This window comes from Cetorhinus maximus, chromosome 11, assembly GCF_964194155.1.
Source record: "Cetorhinus maximus chromosome 11, sCetMax3.hap1.1, whole genome shotgun sequence".
Taxonomy (NCBI): domain Eukaryota; kingdom Metazoa; phylum Chordata; class Chondrichthyes; order Lamniformes; family Cetorhinidae; genus Cetorhinus; species Cetorhinus maximus.
This window is the reverse complement of record NC_135889.1, coordinates 45,065,570-45,085,660: the sequence shown is the minus strand read 5'-3', so window position 1 is coordinate 45,085,660 and position 20,091 is coordinate 45,065,570. Positions and strand designations below refer to the sequence as shown.

General features: G+C 41.0%; 1 protein-coding gene across 3 annotated transcripts in view; it reads left to right on the top strand.

Moving 5' to 3' along the window:
• pms1 (PMS1 homolog 1, mismatch repair system component) overlaps window positions 1-20,091 on the top strand; it is a 97,354-nt gene that overhangs the window by 25,556 nt on the left and 51,707 nt on the right. For all 3 annotated transcript variants that reach the window (XM_078551881.1, XM_078551880.1, XM_078551882.1), the window contains exons 5-6: window positions 3,275-3,438; window positions 19,661-19,777. In XM_078551881.1, coding sequence (XP_078408007.1) covers window positions 3,275-3,438; window positions 19,661-19,777 — 281 coding nt within the window. The remainder of the gene's footprint in view (window positions 1-3,274; window positions 3,439-19,660; window positions 19,778-20,091) is intronic.

Sequence of the window (20,091 nt, the reverse complement as noted above, 5' to 3'; positions counted from 1 at the left end):
TTAAACTAATCCTGGCTTAGAACTGAATTTTTTGGTCATCCTTGCTGGGCCCTTTGACCTCCCAGAGATCTTGTAGAGTCCTCAGCTGCACAGTGGAGTTTTTTCTTCTGCCTTTCTTTTTCCAATTCTGCAATGGAGCTTCTTTCAGATGATTTCCCTCTGTCTTCATTTCAGGGTCAGGTCAGAATGCTGCTCCTTTAGTTTTCCACCTTTTGAATTTCTGCTCCAGCTTCTCTGAGGTCTAGGTTTTTCAAAAAGCAGCCACCATGTTGTGTGTTCAGTCGGTCTCACAAAGAGGTTCTGAGTTTTGCTTGGTTGAACAGTAACTATTTATTGAAAGCACATAACTGTGTACATATATATAGGGTATAGCCCAAGCTATGAGCTAACTCCATGCTTGTTTCTACAGAGGTCTCTGTCCAGTCCACAACTGACTCTAGTCTCAGCTCATATGTCTCTTTACATCACACTGTGGGCAGTACTGTTTCCTAGTCCCACATTTACCCTTGCTATTACTGCAGTAATCACCGTGAATGTTAACAGTTTCTGTCATTGCCGCCACAAAATCCAGGCCATTATGTTGCAGAATGATTTATGAAGCTTATCTGAATCCAGAGATCCAGTTATAATTCTATGTTCTATCTAATAATTCTAAAAAAGAGAAAGAACTTGCAGTTATAGTGTGACTGTCGCAACCTCAGGATGTCCCAAAGCACTTTACAGCCAGTGAAGTACTTTTTTTTTAAAGTGTAGTCACCCTTGCAATGTTGGAAAATGCAGCCAAATTGCACGCAGACAGGCCCCACAAACGGCAATAAGATAATGATTAGATAATCTGTTTTGGCGATATTGGTTGAGGGATAAATATTGACAGAACACAGGTGAAAACTCCCCTGCTCTTCTTCAAATATTACCATGGTATTTTTCACATCCACCTAAGAGGGTCGACTCCATTTAACCTCATCTGAGAGGTGGCACCTTGGCCATCGGTTCTACACTGCAGTATAGATTATGCACTCGAGTTTCTAAGAGTGGGGCATAAAATCTGCAATTTTCTAACCCAGGGATAATAGCCAATGAGCCAAGCTAAAATTTGTATATTGTCTCAAAACATGATAGATATTAAAAGATGATACAGAAATCAAGAGGCCAAAAAGCAGATTATAAAGGAACTAAGAGGCTGAATATGCCTCAATTTGGAGGTGTTTTAATCTTGTGGAATTTAAAACTTGCACAAATTTTCAGCTTTCCTATTTATATCTGTAATACTGTTCTAAATTTGTGTGACAACCAATCCTTAATTGAGCATCATTCTGAAAAGTCATATCACAGCTTCACACATCTACCACTAGATGGAGCTGCTTCAAATCCAAAAGCTGTAGGTTATCATACCTATTCCCACAGGATTACAGATGCACTGCGGAAAATTAGTTTCACCCTAGGGCAGAATTTTCCGGTCGGCGTGTGGGAGGTGGGCCCGGCACGCCAATGCGTAAAATGACGCACGATGAAGTTGGGCATGCGTCCCGATGTCATCATGCGCCATTGTGATATTTTGTTCGGTGGGCGCACACTGGAGTCGGCTGCGCACCCACTGAAATGTCAACAGCCTATTAAGGCCATTAAGAAATTAATTAAAACACTTAAGAATGCTGCCCGTCCACGGGCGGGATGAGGTTTCCTGAAGCTTTTATTAAATAAATAAATTGTCACAAATTTACAAACATGTCCTAACTCATGTGACACTGGCACATGAGAGGACATGTTTAAATAAATTTTTGCATCATTTATTCCATTGTTGTATTATCCATTCAATCTCCCCGAGGCAGCTCCGTGCCTCAGGGAGATTGCTACGCTCTTTCGTACAGCACTGGCCCCGACTCTCCCCACCTCCCCCCACCCGCACAGGTAGCACTGAGCGCTACCGGCCGCGTATTACACTGGGTGGGCATTAATTGGTCCACCTGCGTAAAATGGTGGTGCGGAGCTGATCGCGGGTGGCGATCAGCTCCGCACCCGCCCTTGCTCCCGCCCAGCCCATTCGCCATAGGAAAAATCCTGGCTGTAAATCCATGGAAAAAGTCATGGGAGATCGACTAGTTATAGAATTTTTTTAAATTTCCAGTGCAGTTCTTAAGAAATATTTGCAAAATATAAAGTTAAAATAATTTTTTAAAGTAGATTGGTTACCTGGCTTCTTGGGCATAGTGCATTTTTGGATTTTACGTGAGTTTAGTGGCAGAATTGACAATAATTTAAACATAGGATTAATTTAGAATTTAGTTTATTTCCTAATTTTCTGCGGAACCTTATATAAATATGTTGAACTGCACACTTATTCCATGAGAATAAGCATGATTATCATACTATTCTTCACTTGGGGAAATTAAACACAGTAAGTCCAACTTAAAGTTGTGGTTGCGTTCCTGAAAATCATGACTTTAAGTGAAACGACTTTAGGTGAAATATTGGTTCCCATAGGAATCAATGTTAAAACTGTAGTTAGGTTCTGTAGGATCTTCCTTATCAGAAAAAAAAACTCTAATTTACAGTATTTTACATTGCTAACTTCCTACATTGGTAAATGTATATTTTAACTTGTATATTTTATACTTATTTAAAGAAAAATGTAACTTTCTACTTACAGTACCTCCTGCTCACTGCCGATCCTGCTTTCCGAACCGCCTACTCCCTGATCCTCCTGGTCGCTGCAGATCCTCCTCCCCCCACCCACCCTCCAAGTTGTGGCCTCTCTCCCCCCCTCCCCGACGCTACGCGTTCTGGCCTCTCCCCACTCTCTGACCCTCTGAGTTGCGGCCTCTTCTCCCTCCCCGGCCCACCCTCTCGCCGAACCCCCCGCTCCTTGATTCACCCTCTCGCCGCCTCTCTCTCCTGGACGTGTTCCTGTTCATGATCCAGATCCACTCCAATGTTGTGGAAGTGTGAGCCCTAATGGTGCAGAAATGCTGAGCAGCTGCTGCTGCTGCTACAATCATGGTTTTTTAAAATGCTCTCGCTTGCCATTTCCCTCTCCTAAACCCACACTGTGAGCGAGGACTCGGGAGAACAGCAGTGAGGCAGAAGCAGCTATTATGGAATCTTTTGCCACTGTTTCTGCTTGGGCACAGCAGGAGAAAGGTTTGTACCAGAAGATGTACATGACAGAATTTATGTCATCAAAAATGTTTCAAAGATAAGTACTTTTATTTTTCAGTGCTTGCTCTCACCTTTTGTCCATTGCTAATTTCAATTTACTGTTGTTCATGTCTATTAGGAACAACTGTGACAGTGCTCAAACTCTTTAAGAATATCCCTGTAAGGAAGCAATTTTACTTCACTGCCAAAAAATGCAAAGAAGAGCTGAAAAAAGTTCAAGACCTCCTAATGGCATATGGCATAATAAAACCAGACCTAAGAATTGTTTTCACACACAATAAGGTAAGGAAAGGTTAGTGTGTATTTTTTAAAATTGGAGCATATGGACGTTTTCCATATTATGGTAATGATCATAACATGTGTTGCAAACTTCAAAATATTCCATCCAATAATGAGAAGTTGTTGAAACCCTAGGTAATTTACTTTTTTCCTCCCTTTTCCTCTGTAAAACACTTAGGTTCTGCTTGACATCTTCCAGTGAAGGTAGCAGAGTTTGGGTGTTCTACTGCCTAAGGGTTTAAGCATTCATGCGCTTCACCTTAGATTGTGCTAGGCCTAAATCTTGAACCCCTTTTGTAGGTCAGAAATTTCATTCTGCTGTTCTGTTCTTATTTTTGTTTCACAATTTCTTAGGTGCTGCTGTCTCTTTCAAGCACATGAGGTCTGATTTCATGTCAAAAAGAATGCCGGACTTCTCTCAGAGAGTTCCTCCATATTGAAGTTGACAATTTTGAATGGCATCCTTGGCTGAGGTCTTGAGGAGGACCATTTACAATAATGTCTTCATCTTCTCATTTGGTTTTGTTCGTACTGTCAGATTCGATGTCCTTCATGTTTCGTTGCAATAGGAAACTAACAGGCATCAGGTTATGAATCTCTGACTCAATCCCATTTATAATGAGGATGCTGATATTTCCTATTCTAGTCTCCAGTACCTTGAATGCTGTGTAATACACAGTTAAGTGGTCAATGTTGGTGCAGTCATTTCTATTGTAATTCAACCAATATTTCATACATCTAGTACAGGTATTCACTGCATCATGTGGAACATTGTTTGAGAGAAATCTTTTTATGGTTAATGTTAGAATTCAGGTCTTTAAGTTGCAACTTGTATGCTGCCTTAAACAGGATGGCAAATACCTTATCCATGACCTTAAACAACATTCCACTAATCTTCACCAATCTGGTCCGCCGCAGAGTGATAGGAATGATGTGGATACCAGGATAGGATGATGGCGAAACGTGACATGGAAGTGGGAACTCCCTCAAAGTGTTTCATCCATTGCCCCTCAACCAATGCTCATCATGCTCCCTTATCTCATGATTGCTGCCCCTGCATGGGTGCAGATGGGGCCCTTGGGCTCCAAAATGCAGATGATGTAGGCCAAAAGCACCTGAGGAGTTGGAGTGTGGATCTTAGCAACCTGCCTGTACCTCTGTTAAAACCACTCAAGAAGCACCATGTAAAAGTGGTAGCAAGGGTAAATTGGATAAATTATGGTTCACCAAGGGTATTTGTCAATATGCTACATTTCTTTTTTTATATTACCCTACACAAAACTTAATGATTTGTGTCACTTCCCCATCTTGCCCATTGTTGCAGCCTGAGGGCCAACTCACCTTTTCACTTAGCTCTGAAGAAGGGTCATACGGACTCGAAACGTTAACTCTGTTTCTCTCCACGGATGCTGTCAGCCCAGCTGAGTTTTTCCAGCATTTTCTGTTTTTGTTTCATCTTTTCACTTGCTTCACGGTGTCTGTCAACACCTGTTGGGATTTTTTGGTGGACAGGTGATTGAAAGATATTTAGTCAGGGACTTGGTGGTTTTGGTTCTGGTGATAGCCTTTAGAATTTCTGACATAATGTTTCACACTAGGTAAGCCTTTGTGATACTGCGGCATCTCAGGCAGCGATATAAGCAGCTGATCTGGCAAGGGTGCCCCATCTTCATCCTCCCCTCTTTGTTCTCCTCACCCAATGGTGAGTAATTAGCCCTTTCATCCACTTCACCTGCAGGCTACAGCACACCGCTATCATTTTGGACTCCCTGGCTGGTGAGTACTGAAGGGCACCTCCAAACCTATCTAGGCACCTGAAACACATTTTTGACATTCTCATAGCTTGCTCAATGATACCTAGTTGTCATTTGGTTCTCACAATCATTCAAGCGCCTCATTGGTGGGTTTCCTGATGGGAGTCAGAAGCAAAATTTGAACCCTCGTCTCCTATTAGTCTGCTTAAGTCTGCTTCTTGGAATAAAAATGCCTGGACTGTTGGACTGCTGCACTATGAAGGAATGACAACACTGAGGGAATCTGGCGCAGACCTGCCTGGTTGCGCATTGGATGGACAAATACCCCTTGCGGTTTATAAAAAGCCTTGGATGTTGTGATGGTGCTTGGATTGCCACATGTGTACAATCGATGTCACCCTCTACCTGCACAATGTTGCACAGGACACAGCACCCCACTATCAGAAGTGAACCAGAGAGACACATTTGAGTGTCTGTTAATTCTGAATATAGTAACTACGGGAATGTTTACATTTGTCCCTGACAAATAATTCATCAGTGACCTGCCTTACGTATCTCGCAGCTGACAGGCCAGAGTATGTCACTGATAGTACTCTGGAAGGATCCATTGGTGAAACACATGATGGCAATAGTCACCATCACGGTCACTGGTAATGCACAGCTACCAGGTCCAAGCATGGAGCAGGTCTTTCTGTTGGAGACTGCAGACGTCTGCCACCACCTAATGTGACAACCTTAGTCTGCAGAAGTGCTGCTCTTCCAAGAGGTTGAGAAAGCTGAGTCTCCGTCTGTAAACCATGTAACATAGGTGGCATCTATTTGTAACATAAGTGGCACCTATTACGACCTTGGCTCTGCTTCTGTGCACCTCACTCCTGTGCGTGTGCTAATCCCACCGCAGTGCATCACTGCCATGAATAGAGATGGTCTTCCTCTTCTGATGTGCTGTCATACATATCCAGGGCACCTTGCATCCTGATCTTGTCAATTGAAATCCTTCAAAATTTAAAACACCCCAAGCACTGCCTGCCAGACATTTACCAGAGGAAACTGAGATAGCAGTTACAGTAATTGAGCTTGTATTCAGTTGGGGAAATGAAAGTTAAATTGCCCACCTGAACTGCTGCTCAAACTCACGTTAATTTCCCAAGCCCTAGAAACCAGGTTGTACAAGTTAAAATTTGAACCAAGTTTAGGCATCGAAGCAGTTGCTGACTAAAGTAACCAAGAGGCCGCCTAAGAAGCGGAAAAAATCTTGCAAGCAGAGCTATTCCACTTATGTGTACAGGGTGCTGACCCAGGTCCACCCTTCCACCAGGATCTTGTCCAAGGCCATGAGTATTATGAATTCCTTCATTGTCGACATTTTTGAGCGCATCGCCCCTGAGTCTTCGCACCTCATTCACTACAACAAGCGCCACACCATCTTGGCCAGGGAGATCCAGAGCAACGTCCACCTCATGCTGCCAGGGGAACTGGCCAAATACGCCGTCTCCGACGGCACCAAAGTGGTCACCAAATACACCAACTCCGTTTAGGTCGATCATTCTAAGGATTATAAAAATCACTAACAAAATAGAGTATCTTTAGTTCTCCTGTCAAACAACTTACTCTCTTCTGCCCCCAACTATAACTTTAATCGCCCTCCAGAAACCACCTGTTGCAGAAGTGTGATTTTTTTTTCCTCTGTTTTCTGTAGCAGCTCCCCATGACCTGCTTGAGCGAGATTACCAACTTATGTTAGTTTTGTGTTGTCAACCTATGCCTAATAGAACGTCTTTCATGTTACAAGTCTTGTAGCCCTTAAGGAGAGGAGGCTTTTATCCTTGAGCAAAAACTTGCTTTAGATATTAGGAAGTTTGTTTTACACAAAATCGTTGCCCTCTGGAACCGATTACAGAAGTATGTGATACCCATGGGTTTCTTACCGTCCTTCCAAAGGGAGTTGGACAATTTTCTGAGAAAGGAGCACATTGGATAGGATTCTGACGAGTTATGGGCGCTCTAGTCTCCTGGAACATTGACTCACTAAGGAAATCAGGCAATGAGAAATTTCCCAGAGACTTTTCTAATTTAACATTTGTTTCTTTTTTAACACTGTTCTTTCACCTGTTTCGCGAGAGTGCCTGATTGAGACCTGAGGTCAATGGCACAAAAGGCTGCAGCATGCCTGGATGGGCTGTGTTTGATAGCCCAGATGATCTTTTTCCTTTTCCTTTCACAAGTACCCTATTTTGCTGGGTTCAATTTTAAAACAAATCTTAAGGACATAAGGGAATTAAGGGATATGGGGATGGGGAGGGGGAGGGAAAGTAGAGTTGAGGTAGAAGATCAGCAATGATCATCCTGAATGGTTGATCAGGCTCCAGGGGTCGTATGTCTTACTCTTACTCCTATTTCTTATGTTCTTAAGAGTTGGTCTATTTACCCATCTGGCCCTGAATATTTGTAATTTTAATTGTGGCCAATCAGGATGACTCCAATTAGCATCTGACGGAAACACTGCTGGTGTTGCTTTGAGTATTACTTAGACATTTATCTCAATAGAAAAAAAAACCCATCTGGAATCAAACACGGTAAAATACAATATTGGCGGGAAAGAATGTGTTACACTGTCCTGAACAAGTATTTGATCAGCAGATATTGAAGGCTTTTCACCAAGGTAATGCCCGGTTTCCATTCATAAATCATTGTTTTAAGACTGTTGACATTCCATGCAGATCCAATCTTGAAGCATTTAGTCTATTTTTGACAAGTCATTCTTAGGGAGCTTTGCTGCCAAGAAATTGTTAAAAGGCTGACTTTATCTTGTTACCAGCAAAATGGAGGAAAAGCTAAGCAGCTTTTTTTTATATCTTTGTTCCTAGTCTTAAGGTGCATGTTTTTCTTAAAGCTAGCTTTTAAGAATGGGAATAATTATCAAGGCAATAAATGGTCAACTGTTTCATTTCAGGAAAGTATATGTTATCTTACTCAAAAGAAAAGTAGGTCTGGGAATTGGAATACTGCTCACTATGGAATCCACCATGAGCAATGCACATTTAATTGACAATATGTCTTTATTCTAGTGTTATAAGGGCATTCTTTACTGCACTAGAGTTTCCTACTTTCTTCCCTAACCATCCTTGTTGTCTTTCTGAATGAGTATCTTTGTTCATGCCATACATGGACAATATTTTCTGCTCTGGGCCTGTACCAACTAAACAAAGGGCCAAGATACCATCAAGGTTTAACAGAGTAGAAAAGATGAGGTAAATCAGGAAGTTGAAATTGGTAATGGTAGCATAGTGGTAATGTTACTGGGACTAGTAATCCAGAGGACTGATTCTTCAGAGACACAAGTCCAAATCCCACTGTGGCATTTGGGGGGATTTAAGTTCAGTTAATGCATAATTCTGTAATAAAAAGCTAGTCATTGGTAATGGTAATCAGGAAACTACTGGATTATTATAAAAACTCACATATGATTCACTAATGTCCATCAGGGAAGGAAACCTGCCGTCCTTATTCGGTCTGGCCTAGATGTGACTCCTGATTCACAGCAAGCTGTTTGGCTCTTAACCGCCTTCTGAAATGGCCTAGCAAGCCACTCAGTTGTAGCAAACTGCTACAGAAAAATATGAGGTACCCCCAGCTTTGACAAAGGCACACCCAGCCCAATTGACCCGGCAAAGTTCTCCCCACTAATACCTGAGACTTGTGCCAAAATATTCCACAGACTAGTCAAGCAATAGCCTAACGTAGTCATTTTCATTAAAGCATACCTTTCAGCCAATGTCTAAGACTCCTCCATCATCATCCCTGGATATTTCCTGTCCCACTGGCCAGACTGACCCACGAGACGTGGCGGCACAATGGTAAATTGTTGGGAGGGAGTGACTCCCCTGGGAGTCCTCAACATTAATTCCGGCCCCCATGTAATCTCAAGGCATTAGGTCAAAGATGGGCAAGGAAACCTGTTGATTAACACCTACTGCCCTCCCTCCGCTGATGAATCGGTGCAGATTTATGATTGTCTGGGGAGTCAAGGGTTATGGGGGGCAGGCAGGAAAGTGGAGTTATGCCACAATCAGGTCAGCATAATCTTATTGAATGGCAGAACAGGCTAGAGGGGCAAAATGGCCTACTCCTGCTTAAATTTCTTATGACCTTATGCTCCTCCATGTTGAACACCACTTGGAAGAAGCACTGAGGGTGGCAAGGGCATAGAATGTACTCTGGGTGAGGGACTTCAATGTCCATCATCAAGCGTAGCTCATTAGCACCACTCATGACTGAACTGGCCAAGTCCTGAAGGACATACTGCCAGACTGGACCTTCAGGTTGTGAGAGCCAACAGGAGAAAAAATCTACTTGACCTCGGCCTCATCAATGTCCCTGTTGCAGATGCATCTGTTCATGATATTACTGGTAGGACTGACCACTGCACAGTCCTTGTGGAGACAAAGTTCTGTCTTCACACTGAGAACAACGTCTGTTGTGTTGTGTCACATGACCACCATGCTAAATGGGATAGATTGAGAACAGATCTAGCAGTTCAAAACTGGGCATCCATGAGGTGCTGTGGGCTATCAGTGGCAGCAGAATTGTATTCAACCACAATCTGCAACCTCATGGCTTGCATTTCTCTCACTCTACCATTACCATCAAGGCAGGGGATCAACTCTGGTTCACTGAGGAGTGCAGGACAGCAGCGAAGGCATACCTAAAAATGAGATGCCAACCTGATGAAGCTACGCTACAAGACTACACCTCTACCTCCTCCTGAAGTCCCAACATCACAGGTGCTATTCTTCAGCTAATTCGATCCACTGCATATGATATCAAGAAACGGCTGATGGCACTGGACGCAGCAAAGACCCTGCCAACATCCCAGCTGTGGTATTGAAGTCTTATGCTCCAGAACAAGTTGCACCTTAGCCAAGCTTTTTAAGTACAGCTACAACATTGGCATCTACCTGACAATGTAGAAAATTGTCCAGGAATGCCCTGCCCATAAAAAGCAGGACAAATCCAATCCAGCCAATTGCCACCGGATCAGTCTACTCTCAATCATCAGCAAAGTGTTGGAAGGTGTTTTTGACATTGCTATGAAGTCCACTTATTCAGCAGTAACCTGCTCATCGATACTCAGTTTGGGTTCTGCTGGGGCACGATTCCAGACCTCATGACAACCTTTATCCAAACATTGGTGAATGAGCTGAACTCAAAAGGTGAGGTGAAAATGACTGCCCTCAACATCAAGGTAGCATTTGATGGAGTATGGCATCAAGGAACATAGGAACAGGTGTAGACCATTCAGCCAATTGAACCTGCTCCTCCATTCAATTAAATCATGGCTGATCATATACTTCAACACCACTTCCCGTACTATTTCCATATGCCTTTCTCCAGAAATCTATTGATTTCTGTTTTGAACATGCTCTATGATTGAGCTTCCACGGCCCTCTGGGATAGAGAATTCCAAAAATTCACCACCCTCTGAGTGAAGAAATTCCTCCTCATCACGGTCCTACCCCTTATCCTGCGATTATGTCCCCTGGTTTTAGACTCACCAGCCAGGTGAAGCATCTTATCTACATCCACCCTGTCACGCCTGTAAGCATTTTGTAAATTTTAATGTGGTTACCGTTCATTCTTCAAAACGTTAGGGAGTACAGACCCAGTCTCCCCAGTTTCTCCTCATAAGACAATCCCACCATTCCAGGGATTAATCTGGTGAACCTCCATTGCACTCTCTCTATGGCAAGTATGTCCCTCCTTAGATAAGGAGACCAATTTTGTGTTGTGTACAATACTCCGAGTGTGATCTCACCAAGGCTCTATACAGCTGCAGCAAGACATCTTTACTCCTGTACTCAAATCCCGTTGCGATGAAGGCCAATTTGCCTTCCTAGTTGCTTGCTGCACCTGCATGCTAACTTCTAGTGACTCATGAATCAAGGACACCCAGGTCCCTTTGGACATTAGCACTTCCAACCTCTCGCTATTTAAGAAATATTCTGCCTTTCTGTTTTTTTCTACCAAAGTGAATAACTTCACACTTATTCATATTATATTTCATCTGCCATGTTCTAGCACATTCACTTAGCCTGTCCAAGTCCCCTTGAAGCCTTCTTGCATCCTCCTCACAATTTATGTTCCCATCCAGTTTGGTGTCATCAGCAAATTTGGAAATATTACAATTGGTCCCCAATCATTTATATAGATTGTGAACAACTGTGGCTCCAGCACTGATCCTTGAGGTATCCCACTAGTAACAACCTGCCATCCTGAAAATGGTCCGTTTATTCCTATTGTTTGCTTTCTGTCTGTTAACCAGTTTTTAATCCATACTAGTATATTTCCCCCAATCCCATGCGCTCTAATTTTATTTACTAACCTCCTGTATGGGACCTTATCAAAAGTCTTCTGAAGATCCAAATATACCACATTCACTGGTTTTCCTTTATCAATGCTAGAAGTAATATCCTCAAAAAACTGCAGCAAGTTTGTCAAACATGATTTCCCTTTCATAAATCCATGTGGACTCTGCCCAATTTTACCAGTCTTTTCTAAATGTCCAGATATCACATCTTTTATAATAGATTCTAACATTTTCCCTACTACTGACATCAAATTGACAGGTCTGCAATTCTCCCTCTTCCGCCCTTCTTAAATAGTGGGGTTACATTTGCTAGTTTCCAGTCCGCAGGAACCTTTCCAGAATCTCTCAAATTTTGAAAGTTAACCACCAATGTATCCACTATCTCTCTAGCCACCTCCATCAACACCCTGGGATGAATCTCATCTGGTCTAGGGGATTTATCAACTTTTCAAGTACTACCTCTTTACTAATACTAATTTCTCTTAGTTCCTCAGTTTCACAAGTTGATTAATCGCCTAGTATTTCTGGGATATTTTCTGCATCTTCTTCCCTGAAGACAGACGCAAAGTAACTGTTTAGTTTGTCTGCAATTTCCCTATCCTCCACTATAAATTCTCCTGTCCCCACCTGTAATGGACCCACCTTTGCCCTAGCTAATTATTTCCTTTTCACATACCAAAAAAAGCTTTTACTGTCCTCCTTTATGTTCCTAGCTAGTTTGCATCCATATTTTCTTTTCCCTTTCTTAATCAGTTTCTTGGACCTCCTTATTGCTGTGCTCTAAATTGCTCCGAATCCTCAGGCTTACCACTTTTTCTGGCATCCTTAAAAGCCACTTCCTTTGATCTAATGCAATCTTTAACTTCTTTCATTTACCTTTCCCTTTGGGTGTTTGTGCCTTAGAGGAATGTATATTTGTTGTAAACAGTGTAGTATTTCTTTAGGTACTAGCCATTGCCCGTCTACCATCAAATCTTTTAGTGTATTTTCCCAATCCACCAATGCCCCTCATACCTTCATAATTTCCTTTCTTCAGATTTAAGACTCTAGTTTCAGAATGAACTATATCGCATTCAAACTTAATGTAAAATTAAATCATATTATGGTCACTATTTCCCAAAGACTCATTTACAGAAAAGTTATTAATTAACCCTTTCTCATTACACAACTAAATCAGAAATAGCCCAATCCCTTGTTGGCTCGTCAATGTACTGCTCCAGAAACCCATCTCGTACACACTTGAGGAATTCCTCCTCCTGAACATTAGTGCTGATTTGGTTAACCCAGTCTATGTGTAAATTGAAGTCGCCCATTATTACTGTATTACCTACGTTACATGCATCTCTAATTTCCTGATGTGCCCAACATTAGCAGTACAGTTTGTTGGCCTATAAACCAATGTTTGCTGTCCCTTGCTGTTTCTTAGCTCCACCCAAACTGATTTTACACCTTGATCCTTCGATGTAAGATCCTGTCTTACCAATGTATTAATCTCATCCCTTATTAAGAGTGCTACCTCACCTTTTCCTTTTTGCCTATCCTTTCTGAATGTCAAATATCCTTAGATATTCAGTTCCCAATCTTGGTCATCCTGTAGCCACATATCCAAAATGGCAATTAAATTATACCCATTTACCTCAATTTGTACATTCAAATCATCAACCTTTTTGTGAATGCCACGTGCATTCAGAGAGAGTGCCTTTAATTCTGCTTTTTTAACATTATTATTTTCCTGATCCTTTTTGATGCTTGCCTATGCTTCATCTGTCTTCTATTTTTGCTTTCTACTTTTCTACTTCCTTTTACCAGTTTTGCTTCCTTCGAATTTGAGCTCTCTCTCAGGTTCCCCCTGCTGATCTAGTTTAAACCCTTCCCAACAGCACTAGTAAATCTCCCTGCAAGGAGGTTAGATCCAGTCCTGCTAAGATGGAGCCCGTCCATCTTGTACAGACTCCACCTGCCCCAGAACTGGTCCCAATGTCTCTGAAATCTGATGCCATCCCTCCTACACCAGTTCTCCAACCACATGTTCAATTGCTCAATTTTCCAATTTCTATGCTCACTAGCAAGCTTTATAGGTCCTGCTTTACAATCTCCTTCCTAGCTCCGTGAAATTTGCTTTCAGGACCTCATTCCCCCTTCCTACTCAAGTCATTGGTACCGACGTGAACCACGATCTCTGGCTGTCCACCCTCCCCCAGAAGAAAGACCTGCAGCCACTCCGTGACATCCTTGACCCTGGCACCAGGGAAGCAACATACCATCCTGGAGTCACGTCTCCAGCCACAGAAATGCCTGTTTGCTCCTCTAACCAATGAATCCTCTATCTCTACTGCTTTTCCCTTCTTTTTCCTCCTGTCCTGCACTGCTGAGCCGCCTGTGGTGCCATTAACTTGTCTCTGACTGCACCCCTCCAAGGAACCAAGTCCCTCACCCGTATCCAAAACGGAAAACTGATTAGTGGGCAGGACCTCAGAGGACTCCTGCACTGCCTGCCTGGTTCTCTTGAACTGCCTGACAGTCACCCATTCCCTTTCTGCCTCCAGGCTTCTAAGCTGTGGTGTGACCACCTCTCTGAACGTACTATCCACATAGCTCTCAGCCTTGCAGATGCAATGTAGTGACTCTGTCCGCCCTCGAGCTCTGAAACCCAGAGCTCAAGTTTCTACTGCTGGTGACACTTCCTGCACATGTGGTGGTCTAGGTCACCGGTAATATCCATAACTTCCCACATACTACAGGACACGCATTCCACGTGACCAAACTACCCTGCCATATCTTAAATTCACTTCACTTATTTTAACTACTTTACCCTGAAGAAGAGTCAGAGTCAGACTGTGAAGAAAATTCATACAGACTCAAAACTTAACTCTGTTTCTCTCTCCACAAATGTGCCAGACCTGCTGAGTTTTTCCAGCATTTTTTGTTCTGTTTCATATTTCCAGCATCCACAGTATTTTGCTTTTATTAGCTTTATTTTACATTGGTTTACTTATATTAATTTTACTTAGCCTTAACTTAATAAACTTTACAACTGTTGATGAACCTAACTAGTACTGATAAATCTGACAAATGCTTAACACACTTATCAAGTTACAAAAAACCTTCCTTAAAGCATCTCTTTCCCCCGTGCGCTGAATTCCCACCCAAACCTAATTCGCTACTCACTCAGTCGTTGTCTCCATATCACTCGGGCGTCGTCTCCTGACTGTGCATCCCTTACTGACCGTGCAGTGTGAAAAACCTGACTCATATATAGACCCTCTGATGAGTCGTAAGCTAGTTTAACTTCCTGCCACAGTCATTCACGCCAATTGAACCAATTACTTTCAGCTGAGTAAGCGAGAGCCCTAGTAAAACTGAAGCCAGTGGGAGCGGGCGGGGGTGGGGTGGACTCTACTCTGGTTGAAGTCATGCCTAGCACAAAGGAAGGTGTTGTGGTTGTTGGAGGTAAAAATCTCAGCCCCACAACATTTCTGCAGGAGTTCCTCAGGACAGTGACCTAGGCCCAACCATCTTCAGCTGCTTCATCAATGACCATTCCTCCATCATAAGATCAGAGATTATGATGTTTGCTGATGATTGCACAGTATTCAAAACCATTTGCAACTCCTCATAAACTGAAGCAATCTCTGTCTGCATGCAGAAAGGCCTGGACAACATTCAGGGCTCATAGGTGGCAAGTAACATTCGCACTACACAAGTGCCAGGCAATGACCATCTCCAATGAGATAAAATCCAACCACTTCCTCTTGACATTCAATGGCATTACTATTATAATCCTGAAAACTATAGGAGGAAGGACTGGCTGAGAGAAATAAAAGGTTCTACAAGTCCTGGGAAAGAATGAGTTAGAGCTTAATAAGTCATGCTTTCAACACATGTTGACGTAGAAAGGAACAAGGTTGTAGGATAGTGTATTTGCAGTTTGTGGCGAACAAGAATGAAAAATTCATAGCACTGAACCATAATAATACAGTATAAATAGAAGAGACCAGAAAAGTTTCAATGACCACAGAAGAGTTAGAGTCTAGAGATGAGAAACAATGATTGATTAGGAAAGTGATTTGAAACCGTCTGTACCGATTACACAGGGATCATTTCAGGGTATAGACTCTTAAAGAAAGATGTGTTCCATTGTGAGGAACGCATTTGGACCCAAGTCCCAGAAGAAAAATAATGTACTTAAATAACTGTGTTACCTCACCTATTATTACAAGATTGTAGAAACCCACAGGAAATTTTGGTTTTGCATTTTGTTTTTGTTTTGATGCCTCAAAATTCCTCAAGTACATTTATTACCTAACTTGGTTGTGTCACTAAAATGTAAACAGTAAATTACTAAAACAAGAACTGCCCTGTTTATATTTCACATTTTTAAGTTAAATTTCATTATGATACTGTAGGTGGCAGCAGTACTTTGGTGTGATTGCTATCTTGAATTGGAAAGCAGCGTTTCCAAGAAATTTCTTGAAAATTTCAAGAATAAATACGTTCTAATTAATCTTTTATCTATAATCAAGTTACTGGCACTCTTAAAGATGAATTTAGTTCGAATTGCTTTAGACCAGTAAAAGGATAACTTATTGCATAGCTTATTTTTAACTGTGCAAAACAGCCAATGCAAGAAATTTCTATTTGATTGACAAACCCCCTTCCAGCTTTGAACATTGATATCCTTGAAAACAGAATTGTAAACCGTTTATTAACCAGTATCTGTGTAGAGGTGTACTAAATTTTCACTTAAAATTAGAACACCCTATGTGTGGTGTGCAGCAAGTATAATGCTCCCACCTCAGTGTTCAATCTACTTACCAGCACATGTCCTTAGCCTAAGAGAGTGTGCACGTTCTTTGCCCAAAGAGTGGTGAGAATGTGGAACTCACTACCACAAGGAGTAGTTGAGGTGAGTAGCACAGAAGCATCGAGGGAAACACATGAGGGAGAAAGGATTAGAAGGACATGCTGATAGGATTAGATGAAGTAGAATGGGTGGAAACATAGAAACATAGAAAATAGGAGCAGGAGTAGGTCATTCTGCCCTTCGAACCTGCTCTGCCATTCAATATGATCGTGGCTAATCCTCTATCTCCATCCTCTATCTCAACTCCATACCTCTTGACGCCTTTAGAGTCCAGAAACCTATCTATTTCCTTCTTGAATATGTTCAGTGACTTGGCCTCCACCATCCTCTGAGTGAAGAAGTTTCTCCTCATCTCAGTCCTAAACGGTCTACTCCATGTCCTGAGACTGTGACCCTTGTTCTAGAACCCCACCAGCCAGAGGAAACTTAATTCCTGCATCCAGTTTGTCCATCCCTGTCAGAATTTTACATGTTTTATACAGTCCATCTAAAGCCTAAAAGGACATAGACCAGTTTGTTCAAATGGCCTGTTTCTCTGCTGTAGGATATGGCTTATCCATTTGTTTGCCCTGCTGTATTGCACAACGTTTCTAGTTGGATTGTTTGATTAATTTGCTAGAATGCCAGAGCAGTACTTTCCAGAAGCCAAAACAAATTTGGTATCTACCCAAGCATTCCTGTAGAATGCGCTGTTCTGTATTTTAGACTAACAAGCAACACTATTAGGGGCACTGAGAAAACAAAGTGAAGACCAAAACATTTGAATAGCAAAGTTTCAAGAAGAAGGCTGTGTCTTCTCTTCTGTTTTCTTTACATTTTTTTTCAGACTTTTCCTTAAATTGGGTGCATATTCCAAAACATGATATTCCAGAACCACAGGCTAATGATCGGAAGGATAATTGCTAAGCCATTTCTGAAGCCTTCATCAAAACTTTGAGATTTGTTTCTTGTTTCTTGGAACAAAATTCAGTTTATGCTGTGAAAATTTATCATTGGAATAAATCTGAATTTTTTAAGGTTACTTTTTGTGCACTGATGAAGATAACCAACAAGCAATGTGAAGAGGAGGTGCATTTCTGGCCAGTTACTGGCATTGAAAATAAATTGATCTTACTGAGAAATAAATTCTGGCATGATGACATTGCACAAATGTCAACCAGTGCTAAATGCTGACGGGTAAATTACTAATGTTTGAAACATTGGCAAAGTGCTTTGCCCTTCATATTGGGGATACAGTTTTTTTTAAAAAATAAGTAATATTTTTGAAAACACTAACCCTTTTTGCATAATCTCCCTTGAAATGGTTTTGGAGAGAACTTCCACATGATAAACTTTTAATTAGAAATCCTTACTTCATTCTAAACCTGTCATTCAGCAGCTCTCTGCAGATTTTGTATCACATGTTTTGATCAAGTTTCAAAGTTGCATCTTACTATTTGGGACGTTGTCAAACTAAATCCAATATATTTCACTGATTAACTTCTTAACAAAATGATTTAGTTTGTTGCTGTACGTGTGTACATCTGTAATCTTTTTGACTTTTTGACAGGTATACCAAACATAAATTGTGCAGGCCAAGAAATGTGAGCAGAGTAGCTTACTTCTGTAATATTAGAAATGGTTTATATTATTTTGCATATCAAGATGTCTATATATTTTAAATGATGCATTTCAGGGTAATATAATTCTGATGAATTGCAATGCCCTTGAGCATTTTTTTGAGCAAATTTTTAAAGTTTTGTTGAATTCCTAGATTTTTGTCTTGCAATGTCATTTTCTCTTTGCTCCATGTACAAAGATAGTTGTAATGCGAATAATCGAATACTTGTACCATATTATCTTGCATAATATTTTGGGAGGGTGTGTGAAGAGGTCATCACTTGCATTCTGCTTTATAAAGGTTCAAGGGATTCCTAGTTTGCAGTACAATTTTAGTTTCACATTGAATCAGTGACCTAATTCTGGTATCCTGTAGAAATGTGTAAGGATATATTTTAACCTTGTGCACAAATCAAAATTACTTATGCATTTCTGATTATGCGTTCCTCAAGAGTGGCCTCTTCATTGAGTGAATGCCACATGGTCCTAGGCGACTTATAAATACCACAGTGTGAATGACGTTATCCCATTTTGTACAGTTATTGCATTGTCATAATATTGTTTTTATCACTAGTCAGAAGTAGTGCACGCTTACAAGATCTGAATTGTTTTCACTTTCAATCCTAGAAACTCATTGATACTTACTAACAGATTTTACATGTAGTTGGCTTTTGAGTTAATTGAGCTGGGTTTGTTATTGTGTCATTTTGTTTCTTGCAGTCCAGATGGTTCTGTGAACATATCAGACAGGTGGATGATACAGCATTATGAAACAATACATGTAAAGCAACCACTTTAAATACATACAGAATGAAGAGGCAATATCTTTCAAATACCTGGAATATAGTTTAAATTTATGATTTGCTCCAAATTATTATGAACCTGACTAACCCCAGAAGTGTGGGGTAAAAGATCTTAACATTCTGAATCTCCTTCATCCACTACAATAACAACTTGCATTTATATAGCAACCTTTCACATAGTAAAACAAATGCCCCAAGATGGTTTAGTAGATTAGATCTACTGGAAATTTGACATGAACCATGTAAGCAAATATTGGAATAAATGACCAAAAGCTTTGTCAAAGAGGTAGCTTTTAAGGAGTGTCTTAAAGGAAGACAGAGAGATGGCGAGGTTTAGGGAAGGAATTCCAGAGCTTAGTGCCTAGCCAGCTGAAAGTATGGTTGCTAATGATGGAGGATTAAAATCAGCGATGCACAGGGGTCCAGAATTGGAGGAGCGTAGAAATCTCTAGGGATTTGGAGCGTAGAAATGTCTAGGGATTTGAAAACAATCAGAGGAATTTTAAAACTGAGGCATTGCTGGAGTGGGAGCCAATGTAGGTCAATGAGCTAAGGGGTGTTGCTATTGCTGAAGTGCTGCCTTGTGCCATATATCCTGTTAACTGCTATCATTACAGTGTTGAGATAAGCTTTGCATGGATATACGTATCTGTGTGTGTGTTTATATATTATACATAATATTTTATACATTAATATAAAATGTAAGGTGAAAGAAGTATATATGTTTAGTACTGAAAACCTTTGTGGAGCCGTGTAATTATATAAACCTCCATATAACTTGACCTAAACAAACCTAAATTTAGTACTAAGAATTTGATTCTCTGCCATCATATTTCAGGCAGTTGTATGGCAAAAGGCCAAGGTGTCGGATCACAAAATGGCCCTGTTAACAGTTCTGGGAACTGCTGTGATGGTCAGCATGGTACCTATCCAACATCATGAGCAAGAACCTGAGGTCAGTATAAGGTTACACTGATTATACTCGGGAAGAGGGAAAGAAAAATCTATGCTCAGCAATTTAATGCAATTAGTTTTCCCTATCAACAACTTTGCACCATGACAGGCAACCTTATGTCAACTGTTTATTTGATAATTTGATTCAATAAATAACATGATATTTTCTGGAGTATTTTATCTTATTTAAAAAATACTAAAACTTCAGAAAGCAAATTTAAAAACTACTTAAAATGTTATAACTTTAATATTTTGATAATTGATCCTCACTTCAAATCTACTGGTTTTCATTTTTAAGGCTCCATATACCAATTA